At 46.1% G+C, this 11,098-nt stretch overlaps 1 protein-coding gene across 1 annotated transcript; it reads left to right on the top strand.

The window, feature by feature from the left end:
• The first annotated feature begins 4,210 nt into the window (after positions 1–4,210).
• On the top strand, positions 4,211–9,653 carry LOC307046186 (uncharacterized protein). The gene is made up of 5 exons (XM_079692416.1): positions 4,211–4,397; positions 7,067–7,244; positions 7,423–7,560; positions 7,775–8,126; positions 8,636–9,653. The coding sequence occupies exons 1-5, from the start codon at positions 4,226–4,228 to the stop codon at positions 8,846–8,848; spliced, it is 1,053 nt and encodes a 350-aa protein (XP_079548542.1). The 5' UTR covers positions 4,211–4,225; the 3' UTR covers positions 8,849–9,653.
• The last annotated feature ends 1,445 nt before the right edge of the window (positions 9,654–11,098 follow it).

Below are 11,098 nucleotides of genomic sequence, written 5' to 3'. Positions count from 1 at the left end.
TAATACATGAACTGCTCTGTATCACAAGCTATCAGGAATGGCAAGCTAAAGCAACAGGTGTTCCCCACTAAAGGGTCCGTGTGGCAACACAATAAACAAGGTGAATTATGGTCCCACATGTTGTCACCACACAAGCCCCCCCAGAATTCACACATAAACAAAATCCCACGACTCCTGAGCACGGGAGTCGGAAAAGTGACTTCCGCCTGTGCGACCCCCGGAAGGGGAGGGACCAGAACAACAGGTCTTAAATCCGTAACAGGGGTCGAGGCCGGGGGGCGGCCCCGTCGCGGAGGCCGAGCCAGCACCACCGGCTGGTCCAAGTCCAGGTGAGCAGCCTTCACCCGGTCGACCGAGACATGCTCGGCCTTGCCACCCAGGTCGACCACCAGGTGCTTGTCCCCGTGCTCCAAGACCCGGAAAGGCCCATCGTAAGGGGGCTGCAGGGGGCCCCTGTGCGCATCATGCCGGATGAACACGTGCCCCGCCGAGCGGAGCTCTGCGGGAACCTGGAACACCTGCGTACCGTGCCGAGTAGTAGGGATCGGAGCAAAGGCCTCAGCGGCGTCCTGCAGGAAAGCCCGCTGGGCCGACGCCGACCAGGGAGCAGTGCAGCTTAACCCCCAAACCGCCTGCCACGGCGTTCCAGAGTTCGGACGTGAACTGAGAGCCCCTGTCTGAGGAAATGTCCGACGAGGTGCCAAAACGACACACCCACGTTGCAATGAAGGCCCGGGCAACATCTGCGGCTGACGTCGAAACGAGCGGGACCGCCTCCAGCCAACAGGTCGTCCTGTCCACCATAGTGAGGAGGTAGGAAAAGCCCTGAGAGGAGGGCAATGGACCAACCAGGTCAAGGTTAACGTGGTCAAACCTCCTCTCAGGCACCAGGAAACGCTCCAAAGGGGCCTTCGTGTGGCGGTGCACCTTAGCGCGCTGACAAGCCACACACTCACCAGCCCAAGTCCTCACATCCTTTTTCAGCCCATGCCAGACGAACTTCGCGGCCACCAAGCGCACCGAAGGCTTAACGCCGGGGTGTGACAGTCCGTGCACAGCCTCGAACACAGGACGCCTCCAGCTGGCGGGAACGACTGGCCGCGACAGGCCCGTGGAGACGTCACACAGGAGGGTAACGCACGCGTCACCGAACACCACGTCCTCCAAGCGCAGCCCCGCGCCCCCCACCTTCAGAGCCTGGACGCCGGGGTCTGTGACCTGGTCCGCCGCCATGCGATCATAGTCCAGGCCCAACTGGACGGCACGGATTACGACTCTGGAGAGGCAATCAGCAACCAGGTTCGACTTGCCAGCCACGTGCTTAATGTCTGTGGTGAACTCAGAGATGTAGGAAAGCTGCCGCTGCTGACGCGCCGACCAAGGCTCCGCCACTTTAGAAATGGCGAAAGTGAGCGGCTTGTGGTCGACAAACGCCGTAAACTCCCGGCCTTCCAGCATGAAACGAAAGTGCCGCACGGCCAAATAAAGACCCAGGAGATAACGGTCAAAAGCGCTGTACCTGCGTTCTCTGGGCGTCAGCTGTCGGCTGAAAAAGGCGAGCGGCTGCCAAGCACCCTCCACCCACTGCTCATGCACTGCGCCGACCGCGTAGTCCGACGCGTCCGTGGTGATGGAGATGGGAGCCGTAGATGATGGGTGTGCCAGCAAAGCCGCCTGAGCCAACACAGTCTTGACCCGTGCAAAAGCGACGTCCGCCTCTGCTGTCCAGTCGATCCCCTGGACGGGGGTCTTGCCTTTCAACTCTTCATACAGTGGCTGCATGATGTGTGCGGCCCGGGCGATGAAACGGTGGTAGAAGGTCACCATCCCCAGAAACTCACGGAGCGACCGGGCTGTGAGCGGGTGAGGAAAACCCGCAACAGCCTCCACCTTCGCTGGCAGAGGTGTCGCACCGCCTTTGGTGACGCGGTGCCCCAGGAAATCAATGTCAGACACCCCGAATTGGCCCTTTGCAGGATTGATGATTAATCAGTGTTCGTTGAGCCGCGTGAAAAGGGCTCGGAGGTGGGATAGGTGCTCCTGCACTGAAGCGCTGGCGACGAGTATGTCGTTGAGGTAGACAAACACAAACGGCAGGTCCCGCAGCACCGAATCCATCAGGCGCTGGAACGTCTGAGCGGCCTTCTTGAGCCCAAAAGGCATCCGCAGGAACTCAAAAAGTCCAAAAGGTGTTATCACTGCTGTCTTGGGAATGTCCAGAGGGTGCATGGGCACCTGATGGTATCCACGCACCAGGTCCACCTTGGAAAACACCACCGTACCGGCCAGATGCGCCGAAAAGTCCTGAATGTGCGGCACCGAATAGCGGTCAGGCGTAGTGGCGTCGTTGAGTCGGCGGTAATCCCCGCACGGGCGGAACCCACCGTTCGGTTTGGGGACGACGTGCAGGGGGGAAGCCCAAGGACTGTCGGAGCGGCGGACAATGCCCAGGCGCTCCATGGTTGCGAACTCCGCCCTCGCCACAGCCAGCTTAGAAGGGTTCAACCGCTGGGCCCTGGCGTAGACAGGAGGCCCCTCGGTAGTGACGTGGTGCTCCACGCCATGCTTAGTGGAAAGTGCAGAGAAGGTGGGCAGCGACAGGTCCGGAAACTCGGCCAACAGTCTGAGAAACGTGTCTGAGCCCGACAGCGAGCCCGACAGCCCGTCGTACGCTGCGCTGCCAAGTGTGCACACGACGGAAGAAAACGTTAAGGCATCAACCAAACGCCTATTCTTAATGTCCACTAAGAGTCCATGAGCACACAAAAAATCCGCTCCGAGGAGGGGTAAAGAAATGTCCGCTGTCTCAAAATCCCAGCTGAAATGCTGTCCTCCGATGCACAAACACATAGGCCTCACGCCGTACGTGCGAATGGGACCGCCGTTAGCCGTCGTCAACCGTGGTCCGTGCCCACCACGGGCGATGTCTTCACTACGCTCCGTTGAGCACCCGTGTCACACAGAAACAGGCCCCCCGAAACGCTGTCGCTGACGAAAAGGAGCCTGCCCGAGCCGCCGACGCTCAGGGCCACTACTGAGCGCCGGCCCCTCCTTTTCGCGGGGGTTTGTAGCTGCACGGAGCGATGCATTTATTTGCCGTTGTCCCGAAACGTGCATTGTAAAAGCACTCTCCGGTGTCCCCACGCCGGCTCGAAACTGCCGTGTCCGGCCTCCGCCATGCTTTCTTGCCTACAGACGGGCCACTGAGCGTCGCGGCTAACGTCTCTGCACCGGGCTGTTGTGTAGCCAGGAAAAAACTATCCGCTTCCTCAGCCAAGGCACGGGGCTCCGTGACAGGCGTGTTGGCCAGCGCCGTCTGGACCCGGGAAGGTAAGTTACGCAGGAAAATCTCCGTGAATAAAATCCGGGGATCTTTGCCCCCTAGCGGATTTAGCATTTTCTCCATTAGCTGAGATGGCTTGCTGTCCCCTAGACCTTGAATTTCAAGTATCTGGCGGGCCCTCTCCTTAGCAGATAAGCTAAATGTCTTAAGGAGAAGGGCCTTAATCTCATATTTGCCATGTTGTGGGGGTCTGTGATAAATCCAACCAACCTGGACGACGTGGAGCTTCCCAGCGCTGCTAGGACATGGTAGTATTTCAGGTCCCCGTCACGGACCTGCCGGCAGGCGAAGTGCGCCTCCACGTGTGCAAACCACGCCGCCGCGGCATTCTCCCAAAACTCCGGCAGCTTTACGAAAACATCGCAATTAGCCATGTTCATTGGGACTTCGGAAACTGTCTCGAAGCCGTTAGGGTCACCAGTGTGGTGCCGAAGAAAGGGAGTCGGAGGCGGTGTATTAAGAATGGAGTTCCAATCTTTATTATCCATTCATCTCCATTAGGTTAATACATGAACTGCTCTGTATCACAAGCTAGCAGGAATGGCAAGCTAAAGCCAGAGGTGTTCCCCACTAAAGGGTCCGTGTGGCAACACAATAAACAAGGTGAATTATGGTCCCACATGTTGTCACCACAATATAAACAAAATATTACAAGGCATTGTTACTTGAGTAAATGTATTTCATTACAGTACACCACATGAAAAGACAAACAAACACAGGCTTCTGCAATAGTAGTAACACAGTGTAACCCGATGGTAATCCCCCCACTTGGCTTTTACCTTCACTGCCCATATTTGGACCGGGCGGGGTGTCGCTCTCGCGCGGAGCCAGTCAGCGCTTGCTCACGGAGTCGAGTAAAGGAAGTGAGTCACACTGACGGTAATGTTACGTCCCTCTGCAGGCAGCATCGAGAAAAGAGCCGAGAACAAGGAAGCAACATGTGCTGACCATAATAACTCCAACACATCAGCAGCTCAGGCAGCCACGAGACAAGAGACAAGAGGAGGGCACACACACCGCCGGCTGGATACTCAGACCTTTTCTTTATTACATCGTGAGTACCACTTTGATTTGTAACTTTTGTGTTTAATAAGAAACTTAGTCTTTCTTGTGAATATAGCCCATTCAATCACACGTATGGGTTCATTTGTTTGTTATGTTGTTATAATTGTTTTATCATATTTTGTTACAAGTAATTTATGGCTCGCTCGGTGTATTTTTATTTGATTTGACTGGATCGTTACATTCGTGAAAACTTATTTAACTACATTACTAAAGCAAAATCTTCAATAAGAGTTAAGCAATTGTTTTGCTACATAATAATGAAAAACTGATCATGAGACGTTTTTCAAATCTAAAATGTAAATGTAGCCTAACATCTCAACCGAAATTACATCCGTATGATTGTTTCTATAGTTCCACTGGGGGGTTTCCGCGCTGTCAGAAAACCCCAAATGCGTTATTTCCAGCATTTATTATTACGTATTTTTCAAGAGAAAGAAAAAGTACATCAGTTGTACCTTTTTGTATTATGTTATTTTATGTTTTTCTTTGTCTGATTGTAATGCACATCTAGGAGCAGGACACACACACACACACACACCCACCCGCACACACACACACACACACACACACACACACACACACACACACACACACACACACACACACACACACACACACACACACACACACACACACACACACGCCCCCTCTATAGATTACATATTTGTGTTTTAACTGCTCTATTGTTCCTCCTTTGTTCAACCACACTTGAACACAAGTGCACTTGCCACTCAACGTGAATATCGATAACCCAGTCCAAGGTTAAACATGTTCACCTGAAACTATCAATCACATTAGCAAACTCCCCTTCACAGTACACACTGAGCACAACAACAAGCTTTTAAGTGACACAAAGAACAAAGGGTAAAGTCTGTCTGCCCTCAATACACTAACATCAGAGGTTTGCATGCTGCATAGTGGGTCAAGCTGTTGTCATCACACGTAAAATCCGAACAGTACCAACAGAGTCTTTGAGAATGGCAGCAGGTCATTGTTAAGTTACTAGGCACACAGTAAACATGGTGTCCAGATTGAGAAGCCATCTCGCCTCATCAATGATACACTGATGAGATCAAACAATTGACACGCATAGGTGAAGTAATCAGAGAAGACAAACACCATCATGTGAATGTCAATAAGTTCCTGAAGTATCTACAAACAAACATTTAGTATGATGCAAACTAGTTTAAACCATAACTCATGTGTCTGCCTTTATTAGAATATATTAAACTGAACCAGTAGTGATATGTGGGATGGCGCATGTTTGCAGAACAACTGGCCTTGGGCCTAAGATTTGTTATGAACAATTCATTTTCATTAGGGAAAAGAATATGGTTCTGTTTCCGGTTTGTTACTCTGTATTTTTCACAGGTTTTAAATGGTTCATACGTTTAACAAATCTTATATTTTAAACCGTAAATGAACTGCTAATTTCTTTGTTTGGATGTGAAATGATTGATTACCTGACATTTGCATAAAAACCAAAAACATTTCTAAAATATAAATATTAACTTTTTTGTCCTCCATTTCACAGAACGCCTTTCTTTATGTAATGATTTGACAGAAAATCATTATGTTATGCTATGGCATCTTTTACGCTTCACTTGAAGGCATTTAGGTACAAGGTCTATTTAGCATTCTTCACAGTCACAAAAATCTGATACTTTAAAACCTACCAGAAAAACCTGTGTTCACGTGTTAGACAAAGGGACCTCTTGCAAGATTTATAACCTTTTGCTGGTGGGGAATGTTGGAATGAACATATTTGAGTGATGGAAAGCAAAACAGAGTGATTGAGAAAGCTGCTGCAAAACAGCCATGAACCAAACTTGTTTTTTGTCTCTGTCACAGACTAATAACTGAGTGAAACCACTATAACATTTGAGCATCCATAATAATCTAACAGCAACACATATTTGTTAGGGATTTAAAGTTAGTACCTTTGCTTGTTGTGTCACAGGCTCATCACTGCTCTAAAGTGGAGGCTGTGGCCATGTCCTCCAGGGCAAATAATAATTTTCTCTCAACATATTTTACATGCTGAAGCAACAGTGGTGTGTTTCAAGCCACAATAACAAATGAGTGTCTGCACCTCAAAGTTCAAGGCACCACTTTCTTGTCAGGGACAGGATGTTAGCTTGCTGAGCCACTTCAGCTGCAAAATTTTGAATTGCCTTGGCCTTTATCTCGCTGTTCTTTCTGGTCAGGCTGACACTGACACCCAACCCAAACAGACACACTATCAGAGAAAAACAGCACAGTGTGCTCATTGGATTTGCATTTGAAAAAAGTACTTAATGTCAACACGGCAGCACTAGTTTGCATCTTGTTTGCCTGTATACAAACAAAATTCCATGCCAGGAACTCTTTTACTCACGCTCGACACAGTGCTTGCCTGAAGGTAATACAAATAAACTCATGGACAACTGCACAGGGAAGTGCTGTTATCACCCGAGCTGAAGTTCCTGCTCCCCCGCGTCTCATTAAAGGGAAGTCACCGTCTGTTACCAAAAATGCAAATCACTCTACTTCTTTGTACTTGGTTTTGCAAAGAAATGTGATTATATGGCCACATACTTATACTCATGTACACAAAATCTACAAGATGAATGTGTTTTCAGTTTCAAATTAATTGTATTTAATCTTTTGTTTCTACAGTCACCATGAAAAAAGAGGTAGAGGCTGGCGTAAACTTCCTCAAACGCCTGGCTGTGGCACATGGCAAGCTCAGTAAAGACAAAGCAGATCTGTTTTCTGAGAAGCTACAGAAGCTTTTATGTGATAAATATGATGATCACTGGTATCCTGACTCCCCCAGCAAAGGCCAGGCATACAGGTAAATAAAAATACATTATCTTAATATTAAATATGCACACATTTTTGTCACTGAAAGTCTTTTTTGTCTCTGCAAAGATTATGTGTTTATATCCTGCATCATCATCTGAAAAACACTGTATTATAGAGAAATATATCCACGTTGCAACATAAATAATCTTAACGGTGAATCTTTACAGATGCATCCGGATGAATAACGGAGTACCTTGTGATGACGCAATCCTGAAAGCCTGTGAAGAGAGTGAGTTCACGCCCAGGGAACTAGGCCTGCCGTCTGAGTTAACGGTGTGGATCGACCCACTGGAGGTGTGTGCAAGGTGAGTCACCGGCTGGCCTCAGGCAGAGAATGACACACAAACACTTCAGCAACAAAGAGGCATTTCAGAGTCTAGCCAAGAATTATGAGTGAGTTGTTGTCACGAGTCATTCTGTGAAATGATACATTACATTTGGGAAGTGATAAATATAGATAAGGTTAACAGTGACATTAACAAGGACTGTTGTATTGAATAATGCACATTCTCTTCACAGATCTGCAGAGATAGGCAGGCCATTCACAGTTGCCTGTTTTGAAGAGGAAGCTATGGAGGGAAAGCAGACAGACTCGTCTGGGGACTCCATCAATCTGGACACATCAGATTACCACTCTGCTACCTCTTCAGATTGTGGTTCCACTGCGTCTAGCGACACAGAGGAGGAGGCAAAAGATGGCGTGCTGGAAGTGGACGTGAAGGCAAAGGCGGACGCAGAGAAAGAAAAAGAAAAGAAGGAGGTTGTCAAGAAGGATGCAGCAGAAAGCAACGCCTACACGGTAGCAATGATGCCCAGGATTCGGAATCGACACGGAGAAGGACCACATATGGTCAAATACGTCAGAAATATGGTAATTTGTTGCCTCTCTTTAAGGGACATCTGTAGAGATCTCACAATAAGTGCAAGCCCTGTGCTATTCTATATACCTCTCACTGTAAGGAATTCCCACAATGACCAAAGCACATTTTATCATATTAGTCCTGGTGTATTTCATTTCTCTGTGCCATAGAGCTTGATTGTGGTGTTAAACTTTAATTAAACGCCACAGAGCTGTAATGATCAGTAGATCAATAGAGCCAAAGTCTGTGAAAAGTTTTAAACACAATAAATTGACAACCTAGTACTAACACAACATACACACCCTTAAAAAGTTCAGACTACATACTTTTGTATATAGGTTGTAGCTAAAGCTGCGGTCAGTCTTCACCCTTTATTGACATTTTAGTATTGCATATTCTAGAAAGGAAAGTCCCAATGAATCCTCCCATATGGATAAAAGTGTTTTTAACACCCGTGCTAGAAACTCTCCCCTTTCCCTTCTAATCTCTCGTTCTCCTTCCAATCTTTCTCTCCGTTCAGCTCCCTGCCAGCCTCCAGTACTTCTACCACCCTGCGCAGGTTTGGCCTCAGTACAAGAAGGGCGCTCCAGTGTTTATCAACGCGATGTGCACGCCTCCGCCACCTCCGCCTCCGCCCCAGCAGGTATTTGGCTACTACTTTTTGCCCCAGCCAACTCCGCAGTTCATTCTGCCTCAGGCCACACTGCAGCCGTGGGGAGCTGTGATGGGTTAGACCATCCAGGAAGTGTGGGGTGAAAGTGGGTAGAGCATTAAAAGCTCCTTCATCTGAGCCATGTCAGTTCTCTGAGTCCAGCTAAACTGAAAAAATGACTGTATAGTTCAAGGTTATTCCTTGTACATCCTGTAATGATTCCCATTTCCTTTTGGTTTCTTGTAATTTATGGCTTTTACTTGGCACAAAGATGCCATTGAACTTGAGCAAAAACTGTTAAAAGAATGCGTCAGATCTGCACTGCTTATTTTTTTTAATGTACACATTTATATTGACTTCAATCACTGGGTGCTTGGACTAACTCAGGAACTCTCAGCAATATCCTATTCACCAAATATTTGTCTCTTCAAGGTGTTATTTTTGTTATGTTACTCTCTTTCTTAGTGTTTTTACTCAGTGTGTACGTTGGAGTTAATCAATGGAAAATGTGATTCAGGGGTTTTATCTATCTATGTAGCTAGAGTTGCAATATCTGTATATGAGAAGAATATTTTTACTAAACCGCACACTTTTTAATCTGTCTTTTTGTTGTAATTTATTTGGCCACCAGTGGATGGCACTCAACTCACAGTGTATATTTTTTGTATTAACAGTAGCTGCTGTATTTTGCAAATCTAACTTCACAGAACACAACAAAATGTATATTGCTTATTGCTATCAGTAAGATGAATAGATAATCAGGTGTATATGTTTTGTGGCTGCTTATAGCTTTGTGTTTTTTTTACACATTTTTATTGTAGATAACTTTCCTTGCAAAAATGTAAACAATCTGTTATAAATCCTGAATACAAGTTTCACTCTCTGACTCGCATTTATTGTGATTATTTAACTATTCATGCATATTCATTAAATGTCATTGCAAGCTCAAAACTCATCTGTTTACTTAAGCATTGTTTTGTTTTCTGTTTGTACATTAGCAAATTACCTTATTATTGCAGCAGCTTAAATTAATCCTATATCTGAAAGTAACAAGTGTGTTATTTTTGATTTATTTCTGACACTTTACAGAGCAGAGCTTGGTGCTGTATAGAAGTACTTTCTCATAACAAATATTTGGACATGACCTAGAAAACACTTGTCATTTTGAAGGCCATACTTTTTGTCACTCACAGTTGTAAGGATCATCATTACTGTCAGCCACCCAGCAGGATGTTGCAGCGGAAAGCCCAAGGTCATGGTGCTATTTCTCCTTGACGGCCTAGTAATGAGAGTGAGTGAATAGATGTGCCTTACTTTAGTTTCTACGTTCTGGACGATTTGCGGGGAAATGAAAGGACGTTTTGAAACTTAAAGTGTATTGGAAAGCGTAAGAATACAGATGGATAAAATGACAATTCATCCAAGGAAAAATTGTACCAGCAACACAGCTGGGACAGGAATGGGAAGTACTCGAATAAACTATAGGAATATTTACAATACTATTTTAAAGCTTAAAGGCAAATATCTAAAATTGCAGTTGTGGGAAAAGTACTCAGATTTTGTACAAAAAGTATAAAAGTATAAAAGTAGAATTATCCAATTGTATAGGAATACTCTCAAGTAAAAGTACAAAAGCATTAGCATCAAAATATACTTAGTAAAGTACTCCTGCAGAATGGTCAATTTCAGAATAATATATATAATATGTTTTGATTATAATTATTAATGCATTAAAGTGTTTATCAAAGCTGGTAAAGGTTCAGCTAGTTTTAATGACGTTATATACTGCAGGGTAGCTTGTGAATTTACTCCAGGTGTAACTTGAGTCTTATTTAAGTGTTGTTTATATTTCACATCATTAATCCAAATCTGTAAAGTAACTAAGGAGGTCTCTCAGTTCACCTCCTGCCCTGCCGTGGTGCCCCCTTCCCCCCCTCACTCCCATTGCTCCCCGGGCGCTGTACAATAGCTGCCCACTGCTCCTAGTACTAGAATCCTGGTACTAGGATGGGTTAAAAGCAGAGAACACATTTCACTGTGTGTTCTGTGTTCTCTGCATGTGTGACCATTAAAGAAGGTCTCATCCCCAATTATTCTATTCTAAATACATGTAGTTGAGTAAAAGTACACGATTTACCTCTGAATTGTATTGGAGAAGAAGTACAAAGTAGCAAATATCAAGTAAAGTACCTCCACATTGTTGAATAGCTGAAGAGTGAATGGACAGTTATGATTGATTGTCAATGAGAATAAACCTTGACTATAGTTTGGGTCACAGCAAGTTGAAGGGTGTAATCAACCACAAGATGTCACTGTGTAACTATGCACACG

This window comes from Notothenia rossii (genome assembly GCF_949606895.1).
Source record: "Notothenia rossii genome assembly, chromosome: 7".
Taxonomy (NCBI): Eukaryota; Metazoa; Chordata; class Actinopteri; order Perciformes; family Nototheniidae; genus Notothenia; species Notothenia rossii.
Note: the sequence above shows the minus strand (reverse complement) of the source record. Positions and strands in the feature narration are given on the sequence as shown.

Bases quoted from the DNA above. Each gene is read 5' to 3' on its own strand.
- LOC307046186 (XM_079692416.1), top strand. From the start codon at position 4,226: ATGTTACGTCCCTCTGCAGGCAGCATCGAGAAAAGAGCCGAGAACAAG. The intron at 7,245-7,422 runs GTAAATAAAAAT...GAATCTTTACAG, and splicing joins AGCAAAGGCCAGGCATACAG to ATGCATCCGGATGAATAACG. The intron at 8,127-8,635 runs GTAATTTGTTGC...CTCTCCGTTCAG, and splicing joins TCAAATACGTCAGAAATATG to CTCCCTGCCAGCCTCCAGTA.